The sequence below is a fragment of the Cricetulus griseus genome, chromosome 3 (genome assembly GCF_003668045.3).
Source record: "Cricetulus griseus strain 17A/GY chromosome 3, alternate assembly CriGri-PICRH-1.0, whole genome shotgun sequence".
Classification (NCBI taxonomy): Eukaryota; Metazoa; Chordata; class Mammalia; order Rodentia; family Cricetidae; genus Cricetulus; species Cricetulus griseus.
The window spans coordinates 274,537,601-274,552,833 of NC_048596.1; the positions used below are offsets into that span (position 1 = coordinate 274,537,601).

The following is a 15,233-nucleotide window of genomic DNA, read 5'->3' on the forward strand; positions in this document are numbered from 1 at the left end:
GGAGCAGTAGAGTTGAGCCCCCCCACACCCACCTTCTTCTTCAGCTTGTGCCGGGCCCGCTTGGCGGCCCTGGCGCTGTTGGGGACTTTGGGCTCCGTGCTGTTGATGAATTCCAGCAGCTCATCCACATCTCGGTGGTCCACCGCAGGCTCCCCAGGGATCCCGCCCAGGGTGCCCCCCTTCATGGGCAGCTCCTCTTTCCGCCTGGTCAGCCTCGAGCGGAGCTTCTCCCGGATCTCAGTATAATTCCGACTCGTCGGGGCAGCGGGTGGCTGGGGGAGGGGAGGTGCTGATATTATACCCTAGGCTTGGGAGGCCCATTGCGCTCCCACCCGATGGCACCAGGTATGTGGTGAGAAGCCAGACAATTATTCTCTCTAGCATCAGCCACCAAGGCCAAATGACTTCATCCTCAGTAGACTTGGAAGCAGTGGTAGGTAAGAAGACGAGGGCAGAGCTCCGTGATCAAGGACCGGGGTGCCAGGCAAGCAGGTTTGAGTCCGGGCTTCATCACTTGGAAGCTGTATGACCTTGGGTGAGTCACTGAGTCTTTGTGAACCTCAATTTTGTCACCTCTAAAATGAAGATAACAATGCCTAGCTCATGTGACTAATAATTTTGAATTACTTCCACATCGCCTATCCTCAACTGCTCTGCCCTAGCCAGTAGCCTTTTCCTTTTCTCCTTCTGAGACTTCTGAATTGCTTTCCTGCCTAGAGACAGCATGTACCCTGGTCTGAGCCTCCTTGTTGGTGCCATCTGTGCTCATGGCCTGTACCTCGGCTGGCTGCCACACTTGGGGAACTTTTTGCTTCCACTCTGCCTTCCTCATGCACAAGCACTCACTTCTCTGGGATTACACACATATACATCCTCATCAGAATCCTAGCTTTCTCTCTGCCACTTCCTTTACTTTTGCCTAAAGAAAAAAAGTCAATCTTAAGAGAAACCACGAGAAAAACACAGCCAACAAAACTTTAGGAAAACCCAACCTCACAAATATGCCTGGAGGCTGAAGCAAACAGATGTCGGTGCAAGGACTCTCAGTCCCAGTGTGGCAATCACTGCCATGAGCAAGGGGTCTCTCCTCTGCCCCCTGGCTGCCCAGCCCTCTCTGCCCAGGCAGGCTCACTCACCGCATTGTGGCCGAAGAACTCACAGTAGCAGCAGTCACAGAACTTCCCATCGCGTGGGTGGGTGGAGGACGAGGTGCAGGAGCTGCGCTCAGAGCTGCTATCCTCTTCCTCGCCCAGACCCTCATCTGCCTCACAGGCCAGGCCACTGTGTGCAAATTTGTGCCCCTTGCACCCAGGGTCCCTGCTGCAAGGGAGAAGGGCCCAGAAGTGAGAGTAAGTGGTGCAGGCACAGAACACAGCAGGAGCCTAGAAAAGTGTCCCCGTCCCCAGCTGCCATTCCAGCTGCCCTTCACCTGCCACACCAGTGCCTCTTGGGAAGAGCAATGCCCGTTAAGAGTCTCCACGGCCTCGTAGGCCATCACAAATGCAAGACTGACTCTGTGGGAGCTGTGAGGGCCCTGTGTGGATAGCGCACGAGCTTGCTGTTTTATCATGCCTTGTGATAATGGGCTGCTCATCATCTGTCCACGTAGATTCTGAAGGAGTCCCATTACACAGCACGCAACCTCACACAGCAAGTGCTTAGCGAACAGGAATCTGAACTGACTGACTCATGGGCGGATGGCTCCTCTGGTACAGCCCCAAATGATCAATGAAAACAATTTTGCTTCTACTTTCTCAGGGTCCTCACAGCACATTTGCATCTGGTATCTGTGTCAGCAGGTAGAGAGCTTCCTTAATCAGGAGCTCTGTGATGAAAAAAGGCAGACGTGTCTCCTGGGGGCTACAAGAGCCACTGCCTGGACCCAGAAACATATTCAGCATGTTATCTAGCCATCCTTGAAGCCCTGTAAAAATCACTATCAATCTCAGCATTTAACAGTTGTAGAGACTGAGGCTCAGAGGACAGCACAACAGGTAGTAAACCGCAAATCCAGGTTTCCCTGTGCACAGGGCTCATGCTTTCTCCACTTACTCTGCCTCAACTCTGGCAATAAGCTGGGGCAACTTCTAACATACATGTTACTTTCCTAGAGTAAAGATGAGACAGGCTGCGTGGTCCCAGAGTCAGAGCTGGGAAGAACCAGAGCCCTGTGATGGGTCAGCAGCAGCTGGAGGACTGCAGAAGCTGGTCCCATGTGTCAGAGGAAGTAAGAATAAGGTGACAGTCTAGGGCAGGCCAGTGTAGCCCATGTCTGCTGTTGCAAAGGTCAGTAAACACATGGGAGGGTTAGAAAAGTCAGCAGAAGTTACCAATAGACCTATGTTTACTCCAAGTTCACAATTCTTCCACTACATTAAGCAAAATTCCTTTTAGGAAAATTAAAACATTCAGTGTTTCTGAAGATATAGACAAATCACTATTCTCTACTGGTGGTTACATGGAGAACCCTATAAAAAGCAGTCCCCTCAGCTATTCTCTCTTACTGCTAGGGATTAAACTCTGAGACTTCTGCGTCTACCAGAGGACCCTGCACGCATGCTCGCTGTGTGTCTGTCCTCCCTCTGCCTTCACTTACCCTTCACTGTAGGTCTTTCTACACAGATGAGGCTGGCCTTGAACTATAGATCCTCCTGCCTCTGCTTCCCAATTGCTAGATTATAGGCATGCAACACTATGCATGGGAGAAAGCAGTTTCCCAATGTGTGTTAAGAACCCTCCCAAGAAATAGTGGTGAGAAGTCTAAAGGAAGAAAAGGCTTTAGGCCAGTACATCTTTAGATGTTGGTTATACTGTTAAAATGATGGAATTACCTAAATGTCTTATAACTGGAGACCAATAAAAATGAACCACAGCTAGCATTCTCCAGCCCCAGCCCCTGAGCATTAAGAACAAAACACAGGAACACAGTACTACTAAGTGAAAACTGCAGGATTCGAGTCTGTACTGTCATCATTGTCAGCATGAGACAGACAAGTGAGACGGCAGGTTGTTGAGTGGGGGCAGCAGGGCAGGGAGGTCTCTCTCAGGGAGGTCTCTCTCAGGGAGATCTCTCTCAGGGAGGTCTCCTCAGGAGGTCTGAGAAACACAGATGCACAACAGGCAGTGTCCATAGCACATCTGCCTCTAACACACTCATATTAAGATGGCTTCCACAGAGTCACAGAGCTTCCAGGGCTCTAAAGCGCCTGCATCTATTCAAACACAGGTGTAGCATGCTTATCAACAGTACTTTTCTTGGTTAAAAATTTGGAAATGAAAGGCAGGCTGTGGTGTCATACACCTTTAATCCCAGCACTTGGGAGACAGAGGCAGGAGGATCTCTGAGAGTTCAAGGCCAGCCTGGTCTACAGAGAGAGTTCCAGGACAGCCAGGACTATTACACAGAGAAACCCTGTCTCCAAAAACCAACCTCCCCCTCAAAAAAATCCTATAAGGAAAAATCTCTCAATTTAGAGTTTGTTTTGGTGCTAAGGGTGAACACATAAGGCCTTATGCATGCTAACATTGTGTGCATATTGAGCTATCACTGAGCTACTTCTTCCAGCCCAATCTACACTTGATTTCTATCCTCAAAGTGTTCTTGGCAAGTCTCCCATAACTCTTAGGCTCCAGTGAGAAGGAAGCGGTGCCTTCCACGCCACTCACTTACCTGTGAGTGCTAGGGAGTGGCTGAGAGCTCGATGGTGGGAGGAGAGGCCCACCGCAGTGCCCACCGCAGTGCCCGCTGCAGGGGTGGCTGCACCCAGAGAATGGTGGAGGCATCTTCAGGAGTGGCATGCTGGTGGAGGGCAGATGGGGGCTCTGACAAGGTCCTGGGGGGTGGGTGGCAGTGGCAGCAGCCACAGGGCACTCTGAAGCCTGGGCAGGGCAAGGTGCTGCCGGGGTGGTGGGCAGCAGGTGTGGATGAGGTGGTGAGCTGAAGGAGCCAGGGTGAGAAGGAACCAAAGATGCTGGATGTGGGGGGTGGCCGGTAGGGCTGTTAGGGGGAGCAGTGAGGTCTGAGTGCTGGTGGTGCTCCGAGACAGGGAAAGCCTCACCTGTAGGTGGAGGGAGAAAGAGGGTTCAGACCTGGGAAGGAGAGCCCACGGCTCACTGCCACATCACCCTGCTTGCTGGGACCAGAGCACAGCCTCTCAGCACAAGGCCCCTGAGGAGCATATGGATAGCAGGTCTGCTGGACAGGTTTGAGAAGCCCAAGCCCAGGGAGGCTGTGGCTCAGCTGTGGTGTGCACAGAGGATATCTCTGCTGTTTCTCTGGGTTCCTCTTGGAGCTACTTACACGTATTACATGTAGGCATTCCTTAGGCCTAAGAAAGGAAGCCATAGCAACTTTGGGATCTGCCTCAACCAGAGCAGCCAAGGTATGCCTGGCTCCTGGGTGGCTACAGATCTCTGACTGAAGGTGGAAAACCCTCTGATGACTTCCGCACAGACAAGATAACTGGAGTTATGCCTTCAGTTCACATACTTTTACAACAGTACCATTTCGAAGAACCCCATCCTCCATTTAGAATTATGACAGTAACAATCCAAAGGCCTTCCTTCTGGGTCTCTGAGCACTAGTACTGAGTTTAAGGAAGACTCCTGTAGCCTGTCTGCTATCCTGCCAGTCTCCTTTGGTGAAACACAGTGCTGTACAGCTATCCCTAAGGTAGACAAACAAAGCCCAGGGAGGCCAAGGAAGCAGAAGTGGCCAGGTTATCAACGGTATAGAGGGCAGGTGTACATGACCTAATTCTCACTTCCCTAAGGCTTTCCCAGGCCACTTGTTCCTCACACAGTATGAGGACCCGTCCTGACCCCAGTATTAAGCCAATGACAGCTATGAGGGCAATTTTTTTTCTCTGTGGCAAGTATTCCATAACTTCAGAGTCTTGTAGGTCACCCAGATATCATCAAGGTCTAAGTTGTCCCTGTTGGCATCACAACAGGTCCATGTTTACTTTTTTAATAACCAAATTTCTCACTGACTGGACCAAAGTAGAGAGGCAAACAGCTAGCTACATAGAAGGGGGCCCAGAACTTTCCAAAGCTTCAAGACTCACCAGGGATGGCAGGAGGACTCCCAAGCGAGCCGCCTGGCACAGCCCCGCTGGAGTGTGGGGAATTCCAGAGGCCTGAGAGCTTATGAGCTGACAGGAACGAGCTGGGATCCCAGTCCCCTGAGTTCCCATGGCAGGAAGAGGAGGAGGAAGATGAGGATGATGAAGAAGAGGACGAGGATGAATGAGAGTCACCCCCACAAGACTGTGATTTGCAGGATGTGTGTGACAAGGAGATCTGGAAAGGAGAGAGAAAAAGGCTCACGGTCAGACAGTGGAGCGGACCTTCCGCTCCTTCAGGCCCTCAGGCTACACTGAAGCCAAATAGCACAAGGCCCACTGAATTACAATCAAGGGCCATGCAAGCACTTGGAAGAGCCTATGGTGCTCCCAGTTCCATGGCTGTGTGGACAGTGGGCAAAGAGCTGCTCCTAGGGCAGAGCCTGTCTAAGAACACCGGCCACTTGCATGTGAAGAAGCCAACAAGACGGAAGGTCTTTGGATCACAAGTGTGATTTAGTGCTCACGCTCCCGTCCCTTTCTCCTTTCTCCTTCCTTCCATTTATTTTGTAAAAGTTTTGAGACTTTATTTTATGTGTATGAGTGTTTGCCTGAATGTATGTCTGTGTACCATATGCACACAGAGGCCAGAAGAAGGCATTAATCCCCCAGGACTGGAATTACAACAGGTTATGAGCCACCATGTGGATGTTGAGACTGAAAGCCCAGTGCTCCGGAAGGGCAGCTAGCGCACTTAACCACTGAGCCATCACTTTAGCCCCAGCCTTTCATTTATTTCTTTGGGTTTTTGAGACAAGGTCTAACTCTCTACGTAGCCCTGGCTGTCCTGGAATTCACTATGTAGGAAGACTGGCTTCGAACTTACAGTGATCTGCCTACCTTTGCCTTCCAAGCACTGGAACTAAAGGTGAGTGCCACCAACTGGAACTAAAGGTGAGTGCCACCAACTGGCCCTTTCTTCTGTTTCTGAATATCTGTGTATGATGTGTGTACATGTATGTGTAAGTGGAGGTACACATGTGCCAGAGTATACAAGCGGAGATCAGAGAGCAAGCCTGGATGCAGGTCCTTGCCTTCTACCTTGTTGGTTTGCCACTGTGTAAGAAAGGCTCGCTGACCCCCAGCTTCTAGGTACTGTCCTGTCTCCGCCTCCAACTGTACTGCAGGATGCAGGAGCACAGGGATTACAAATAAGCATGTGTGGCTTTATGTGGGTTCTAAGGACTCAAACACAGGTCCTTAGCTTGTGTGGCATGTGCTTTGGTGCTTTTACCTACCAAGTCATCTCCCTGGCCCTCTTCCTTCCTTCCTTTTCTTTCCAGCACCAAGGAATAATTTCAGAGCTTTGCACACACAAGACAAACATTCTATCACCAAGCTACATTTCCAGTACCAAGCTAGAAGTCTTGAAACTAAACTGATTATGGGCAAATGAAAGTTTACAGGGGATGAAAAGGTGAGGAGTCGGGATGACATGACTCAGATGGCAGGCTTCCAAGGCTCCTAGCTATGACTGATGTCTCCTGACTGACCTGTGTCACAGTGGTGGCCTTTCAAACAGCCATTGGACTGAAGGCATCAGGTAACAGGATAAGGTCATGCTCTACCTATGTCTACTAGCAGGCCAATGACTTCGACCCTCAGATCTAAACCCAACTTGTACCCTGAGTGCAGCCGGATGGTTCCTCAGAGCAGCCTGGACAGCGCTTCCTGAGGCCAGGGGAAAACAGCCTGACTTCCTCAGGGAGGAAGCGACCCTGCATTCAGGGGTCACCTGTCAGCTGTTACCTACCGCCACTGCATGCTCTCGACCTGTCTGCCTTTCATCCTCCTCCATGCTCTTTCGGCAACTCTGGCAGACCCATAGAGGCATCTCGCCTAGGAGGTTCTTGACGAGCTTTGGCATGAAGTCAGGGGGCAGCTTCTCACCCTGCAACACCAGTCCATTTTGTGAAGGGCCTTCTTCCCAGCCTTTGCGCTCGCGGTGACACAGCAGGCAACAAGTCTGCACAGACTGGCTGGAAGTGGGGGGCACCTGTCCAACACACAGACACAGGGTTCCCAGGAGGGGAGGCTGTCCTTAGAAATGGCTCTAGCAGTATTCATAACACCACTTATTACGTGCCAGGCACTGGGATAGGCACTTTATAAACATAATTTAGCTTTAGTCCTTGTAACAGCTCTGCAAACAAGGTGTTCTTATTCCCATTTTTTTATTTTTTAAGATGAAGAAACAGATTTCAAGAAGTTAAATGAGTTGCCCAAGGTTACAGAGCTCGTGAATGGTTGAGTCCCAGTAAATCTGACTCCAAAACTCATGCTCATGTCCTCAATATCAAAGAATAAAGAGGCTTCTCCCTCTCTGAAATGCCTAGGAAGGGCCACAGTTCTATGCAGGTTATAGACCAGTCCTCACCTGGCAGGAAAATGGGAGTGAGATGGACAGCTCCTTCGGCAGTGGGGTTTTAGAAGAGGGTTTGTAGAAAGAGTAACAGGAAGACAGACCCTGGTGCTCTTTGGAGTACGGATGGTAATAAAACCTAGACTCCGGGGCTAGACACGCACTATTATCCCAGCCTCACCACAAATCAGCTGATGACCTTGAGCAAGTTATTTAACTTCTCTGAGCTCTGCTTCCTACCCACCTTGCAGAGCTGTGCAGAATGCCACATACCATAGCCCAGGCCCAGGTCATTACTGGTCTGTTTCTTCCTCCTACAACAAATCTGACCCCGTCATTTCAGTCTGAAAGTTTCTAACTGGGAACCTAATTATATTTACAGTCCCAATTAATGTTTTTTCTCTATTTTCCAACTCTAGTCTCCTCTCACTGACACTGCACATGGCCTCGTCACTTCCTTTGGGCCAACAGGATGTTAGCAGACATACTGGCAGCACCAATCTTAATAGTGTGCATGCACTTCTCCTCCTATTCTTGCATGGATGGCCTGGCATGGTCTTCTGCCTCTGCACACCATGAGGGACTGGCCAGACTCCTGCCCCATATGTGGACCTGGAGAAAATGGGAGTGCTCCTAACTAATCAAATCTTTGAGGGAGCCCAGCTGAAATCAGATAGGCCTACTTAGAGCAGCAGCAATATCCCATCAAGCAGTAGATTCAGGAGGAATAGTAAATGGTTTTGTTGCAGGGTGGTTTGTCCCACAACTCTGTGTAACTTTCAAATTTACCCTCCACTAGGTAATGTTTGCAAGGGGGGCCATTGTTGTTTGATGTGGCATCACCTTCTGACAATGAGTTGGGATCCGAGTATCCTTAAGTCTGCCATGTTGCCATCATACTACCCTGGGTCCCTGGTTTCTCCAAAAAGGAAGGAACCAGAAGTGACCCCAGGAGTGCAATAAAGCACTAGGGACGCCAGAGCACCAGAGATAAAAGCATTTTACAAGTGGGGGGATGTCTCAATGTGCAAGGCAGCTGCTTAACGTTAAAGGCAGATGGGGCTCATCTGTCACAAGCATGGGAGGGTGGGTGGAGGAGAATGGTTTGAGAAGGTAAAGGAAGACTTTTTTTAAATGGACTTTTTGTTGTGTGGATGTGTGTGCACATTTGGGCACCTGTGTGGAGGTCAGAGAACAAACTGCTAGAGTTGCTCTCTCTTTCCACCATGTGGGTCCTGGGGATTGAACTAAAGTTGTCAACCTTGGCAGCAAGCTCCTGTACTTGTTAAGCCATCTCACAGGCCCCAAAGGGGAACTTTCTGAGAACGGTACCTAGGTCATTTCTCAAGGCTGTAAGGTGAGTTGTAGTAACTGCAGGTAGAACAGGAGGCCACCAGCACACATGGCTTTGTTCCTAGGGTGTAGGAAGTGCACCACAACCAACACCTGGCTGAGGGTCTTCATTACAGCTCTTGCTTCACTTGGACACGAGGATCCTACAATCATTACATGGGGCTGTAGTTGCTGGGCTTTTTTCTTTGTTTTGGTTATTGAGACAGGGTCTCATGAAACTCAGGCTGGCTTTGTAGCAAAGGATGGTTTTGGATTCCTCATCTTCCTGTGTCTACTCTTAAGTGATGGGGTTGTGGGCATGCACACATGCCAGTACGTCTGCCCACGGAAAATATTTAAGAGTAAAAATTTTTAAGTCAGCCGGGCGTTGGTGGAACACGCCTTTAATCCCAGCACTCGGGAGGCAGAGGCAGGTGGATCTCTCTGAGTTCGAGACCAGCCTGGTCTACAGGAGCTAGTTCCAGGACCGCCTCCAAAGCCACAGAGAAACCCTGTCTCGAAAAACCAAAAAAAAAAAAAACCAAAACAAAAAAATCTTTAAGTCAATCTTTTGTCTCTCAATGCTAGAGATCAAAACAAGGACCTGTGCATTTCAAGCTTTTATATAGCCTATAAGTTTTTCAAATGTTTTGTTTCTGTGGTTTTTTTTTTTTTTTTTTTTGAGACTGGGTCTATGTAGCCCTTGGGTGGCCTGGAACTCACTATGTAAGTCTGAACGAAGAGCTCTACCTGCCTCTGCCTCCCAGATGCTGAGGCTGAATGCATGTGCCATCATGCCTGGCTAATTAATGGTTTTGAACAATAATGCAAGTGCATATATGTATACCTCACAGTACAAAAAATGCCTTCTCAGAGATCACACAGGGCTGGAGGGATGATGGCACAATGGTTAAGAGTACTGGCTGCTCTTCCAGGGGATTTGGGATTGATTCCCAGCACCCACGTGGTACACAATCATGCATATAGGTAAAACACCCATACACATACATCAAAAAAAAAATGTTTTCTATATTCTCTTTCAAAAGCAAACAGAATTCTTGTAATTTGAGTGTGCAACAAATGTGATTGTACCTAGAGTCTAAATAATTGTAGGTGGAGCTGTGGTGCAGTGGAAACACTGGCTTTGGTGTTAATCCTGAGCTACCATCACTTAAAGCTGTATGATACTGGCAGGTCCCACTCTCTGCTCATCTAAAATGGGATGAAATCCTAACTTGTAGGGTCAGCTTTGAGAATGAAATGTGAAGAGCCTCGGCCAGCACTAAACAGGTGGCACTAATTCCATGACAGGAACTAAGGAAACTATATATAGTCACTGAATCTTACACCAATAAGCACTTGTCATATACAATGATCACAAGATGACTTGTTAGATATTGTTTTTTTTTTTGGGGGGGGGGGTTAGGGGCTGACAGGGTCTCATACTGTAGCCAAGGCTGCCCTTGTAGCTATCCTCCTGCTTCAGCCTTCTAAGTGCTAGGATTACAGTCATAACCCACCATGCCTGGATTCTGTAAACATTTTAACTTCTGCCTTTAACCCAGGACATCAAATGTGTAAGTCCCCAATGCTCTGCACTTCCCTACCTGTCCCTTTGCTAAAGGAAGTCTTCTACTTCAGACCCCTTTATCCCCACTTCCCCACAAATAATCCAGCAGGCCTGAAGGGCCCCATCCTAAATACACACGCCTCTAGACAATCTGAGAGAAGTCTTCTTCCCTATGCCCATCTAGTACATCATGCTCTTTGTTTCATTTATTTAACTTTTTTTTTTTTTTTTGAAACAGGATCTCTCTATGTTGCCCTGGCTATCTTGGAGCTGGATATGTAAACCAGGCTGCCCTCAGACTCTCGAGACCCTTCTGCCCTCCCAAATGCTGGGATTAAAAGCTTGTGCCACCACACCCAGCTTCTTTTGCCTTTTCTTTTGGATGCAGAAACTCAGGGCAGCAGAGCCTGGCTCAAGGCTAACTCATCAGATTTGTGAAGTGTCGTCATAGCATTGTAGCTGGAAGCAGCTTGGTGAGACCATCAGGAAATAATGTAACTCTAGATCCAACTTAATCCACAAAATAAATGAACTAGCTATTAATGAAAGTCACTCTATCGGGCAGGCTGTCTTTCCTGGTACAGGAAGAAGCAGACATGGAAAGCTAATTAAGTTTTTACTGAAGCAGGGACACCATCTGCATTGCACAGAGTTGCCCAAAGGTCTAAGGAGGGGACGGGACACAGGGACATGGACATTCAGCTAAAGGGATCAAAACAGTAAGCACTCAATTGACAGACCAGGCCCTTTGGATGTTTTGTTCCTAACAAGTCTATACTAGGGACTGGCTATCCACAGTGTTCTCTTAAGTTTAATATACTTAAGTCTTGCTTTTCAGGACCATGCAATTTGGAGGGGCCTGTGGTGAGAGTTCTAATAGGTCTTATTAATAGTAACTCAGAGTCAGATATTAGAGGTAATGCTGAAGATGAGAGAAGCAACGTGGCCAGCCACTAGAGAATTCTCACCTCTACCAATGCTTGGATCAAAGGGGCAATCCTGTCCTCAGACTGCTTAGGCTGCACTGTTCCTCAAACTGCATCTCTCTCCTCTCTTCCTGCCTTATATCCCTCTCTCCGCCCAACCATATCACTCCTGTCCCCACCTCCTTAGCAATGGGATTAAAGACGTGTCGCTCCAAGTGCTATAACCACCTTTGTGTGAGCTGCTTCTCTTTAAAACTGGCTGAGACCTCTTAAAACAAAAGAGGTTGGGCGGTGGCGGCGGCGGGGGCAGCACTCACCTTTAATCCCAGCACTCGGGAGGCAGAGGCAGGAGGATCTCTGTGAGTTCGAGGCCAGCCTGGTCTACACATTGAGTTCCAGGACAGCCAGATCTACACAGAGAAACCTTGTCTAGAAAAGTCCAGGCTGCCATTGAACTCAATCTTCTTGCTTCGGCCTCCTGAGTGCTAGGATTACAAGTGTGTGCCACTATCTATACCTGACTGTCTCTTGACAATTCATCTCTGCTTTAACTTTTATTTATTTTTTAAATATTTATTTATTTGTTTATTTTTTGGTTTTTCGAGACAGGGTTTCTCTGTGTAGCTTTGGAGCCTGTCCTGGTACTCGCTCTGGAGACCAGGCTGGCCTCGAACTCAAAGAGATCCACCTGCCTCTGCCTCCCTAGTGCTGGGATTAAAGGCGTGCGCCACCAACGCCCGGCTTCAAATATTTATTTTTACTATTTCTAATTATATGTATGTGTTTACAAGTGCTTTTGGAAGCCAGAGGCATTGGAGATAAGTTATAGGCAGTTGTGAGCCACCCCAACATGGGTGCTGGGAATCAAACTCGGGTCCTCGGCAAGAACAGTATGCACCTTTTTTGGGGGAGGGGGGGTTGAGCCAGGGTTTCTCTGTGGCTTTGAAGGCTGCCCTGGAACTAGCTCTTGTAGACCAAGCTGGCCTCAAACTCACAGAGATCCGCCTGCCTCTGCCTCCCAAGTGCTGGGACTAAGGCGTGCGCCACCATCGCCCAGCCATTATGCACTCTTAACTACTAATTTTAAATTACATTCAGTGCACGTGTGCATGTGTGCGTGCATGTGAGTGTCCATGCATACGATGGCACATGGCTGAAGGCTGGAGAACAACTTTCAGGAGCAAACTTTCTTTCTACCACAAGGGTCCAAGAATCCTGCTAAGGTTATTAACCTTGGCAATACAGGTCTTTCAGCTGAGTCCTCTGGCTGGTGCCTCAACTCTGCTTTAACTGTTGAGGGCGATAAGAATCCCAAGACCTAGAAATGCTACAGGGCCTTCTAATTAATGCTACGGCTGAGAAAAGTTCTTGGCTTGGGGCTTCTTCTCACTGTGACCTCCTGTTATTTTTCAAATTCTGACAAACATGGCCACTTATGCCTTGAATCAGTGAACCTAGGCTTTCAACTTGCTGGTCTCAAAGCTGTATTGTTATCACTGAACAAAAACATGGTCATCAAGTGAATGAAAACACCCTGTACTTTTCCCTCACAAAGGCTCATGGAACTAATTCTTAAACCCAGAATCCCCGGGCAGCAACTAATTGTTCCCATTCACCTTAGATTAAATTTCAGAGCCTCTGAGGTATAGGTTTAATTTTAAACAAAACATGAGGAAGGAAAAATTCTAGTGGTTATGTTGATTTTGTATCTTGTCAAAAAAGACTTCAGGGTAACTGTTTTATTCTTCAAGTGAAATCAGAATCTCTGCACAGTGGGGCTGCTCATAGGCAACCCATTCGATAGTGAGCACATCACTAGAGCAGAGGGACACCAGGGTTGAGAAGCTGGGATCTGTAGCCACGAAACCAGTGTCTCTGCTCCCTTACCAGCCCAACTGTCTCTGCTTGGTCCAAGAGGCACTAAGTTAAGTCAACCAGTGTTTCCTGGATAAACAGACCAAAGGGGAAGTTTTCTTCTTCTTCATGTAATACCAGTTTTACCTCAAAAGAATGTCTTTGTTATTCAGACATGAGTATTAGCAGACATTGTCTCAAAAATATATAAACAAAGCAAGCCCATTACTTCAAGAAAAACAGCCAAGAATTTGTGGCCAATAATAAAAACTGAAGCTTTCAAGCAACAATTCAAATTTGAAAGTCAGGTATGGTGGCTCACACCTCTAATCTTAGCACTTCCAGAAGCTGAAGCAGGAGGATCACTATGAGTTTATGGCCAGCCTGGGGTACAGGGTGAGTATCTGTCTAAAAACAAAAAAAACAAACAGAAACTTAGAACTTGGGAAAGCTTGTTATCACTTACCATGAGCTCTAGGGTGTTCAATACTTGTCTGAGGAAATCAGTGGGTCATTAACAAATGTTATTTTGTTGGCATGATAAATGAAACTCATTTTTCAAGTGACTAAAGCATGATTTCACATTGGTAAAGGATCTATCTGAAATGCACAACAGAATTTCTTTTCTTTCTCTCTTTCTTTCTTTTTTTGAGACAGGGTTTCTTGGTGAAGCCCAGGCTATCCTGGAACTCAGAGATCCCAACCGCCTCTGCCTCCTAAGTGCTGGGATTAAAGGTGTGTGCCATCACCACTTGGCTCAGATTTTATTTTTTTACTTTCATTGGGAGACGAGGTCTCGCTGTGTAGCTTTGGCTGTCCTCAAAAATCAGAGATCTGCCTGCATCTTCAATTAAAGGTATGCATAACTGTGCTAGGCTCAGACAGTGGATTTTTAAAGTAAAACGAATATGAAGACTTCAACACTGGACTCGGGTGAGCCAGCACTCTACCATCTGAAGTACATTCTCAACCTAAGAATCCGGCTTTACTCTATTTGTGTGTGTGTGGTGGTGGTGGGGGTATGTGTGTTACCACAACCACTCTGCTTTATTTCCTTGAGCTCGTGTCTCTCACTGAACCTGGAGCTTGTCATTTCTGGCTGGCAGGCTGGCGGGCCAGGAATTCAGCAGTCCTTTTGTCTTCACATAGCCCCACCTCCAGTTGTGTGCTAGCGTTACAAGTATATAAAACCACAGTAGCTTTTTATTTGAGTGCTGAGGATCCAAACCCTGATTCTTACACTTCATAGCAAGCCTCCTCCCCCATTTTTATTTTATAAAAAGTCTGCAAAAATGAAAACAGGAACATTCTTCTATTCAACATATAAATTAAATATATAATTATTGTTTTCTAAAAATAGCACATTTATTTATTTGTATATGAGTATGCATGCACAGGGGCACACATGCTGTATGTGTGGACATCAGAGGACAACTTCCCCGAGTCTTCCTCTCCTTCTACCATGTAGATCCCAGGGATTGAGCTCAGGTCCTCAGGGTTAGCAGTAAATGCTTTACCTACGGGGCCATCTCACTGGCCCCCACATAATTACTTTTAGTAAAAGTTGCAATTTATGTTAATCTGGTAACTTAAATATTATTGGTCTTTTTATTCCAGTCCTGGAGGTCAAACCAAGGACCTACTATGTGCTGGCAATAATCCTTATCAACAAGTATATATGGTTTGTTGTGTGCAGCTTTTGGGGCATGACTCAATTTTTCACACTGGTCTTTCTGTCCAGTTTGGCAAGTGTCAGAGAATAACCCTGATCACCAGACTAGACAGGTGCCAAGATCTTTTCTAAAGCTGGACTGATTTTCAACATTTAGCCTAGTCTCATTCTCCTAGGAGTTCCTCCCAAGAGTTCATGTATGTTTGCACCAGATTTCCCAAGACACATCCTGTATCTAGCCAGCTGCCCTGCCACAGGTTCTAAATTCTATTCTGAAACAGCCCATGAGAGTACTCTCCTCTCAAGATACCAAACTCCAAGAGCTTCCCTGACACCAAGGCAAAATAGCTGACAATAGCAGCTAAAATTTTTTATGTCAGTCACTGTGCTACAC

General features: G+C 47.5%; 1 protein-coding gene across 8 annotated transcripts in view; it reads right to left on the reverse strand.

Moving 5' to 3' along the window:
* Positions 1-15,233, reverse strand: part of Fam193b (family with sequence similarity 193 member B) — a 33,147-nt gene that overhangs the window by 10,369 nt on the left and 7,545 nt on the right. For 5 of the 8 annotated variants that reach the window (XM_027409776.2, XM_035442996.1, XM_035442994.1 and 2 more), the window contains 5 exons: positions 6,877-7,119; positions 5,067-5,301; positions 3,671-4,058; positions 1,137-1,320; positions 33-272 (listed from right to left, as the gene is read on the reverse strand). In XM_027409776.2, the coding sequence (XP_027265577.2) occupies positions 33-272; positions 1,137-1,320; positions 3,671-4,058; positions 5,067-5,301; positions 6,877-6,990 (1,161 nt within the window). In that variant the 5' untranslated portion in view covers positions 6,991-7,119. The remainder of the gene's footprint in view (positions 1-32; positions 273-1,136; positions 1,321-3,670; positions 4,059-5,066; positions 5,302-6,876; positions 7,120-15,233) is intronic. The other 3 variants (XM_035442999.1, XM_035443000.1, XM_035442998.1) reach the window with 1 other exon arrangement.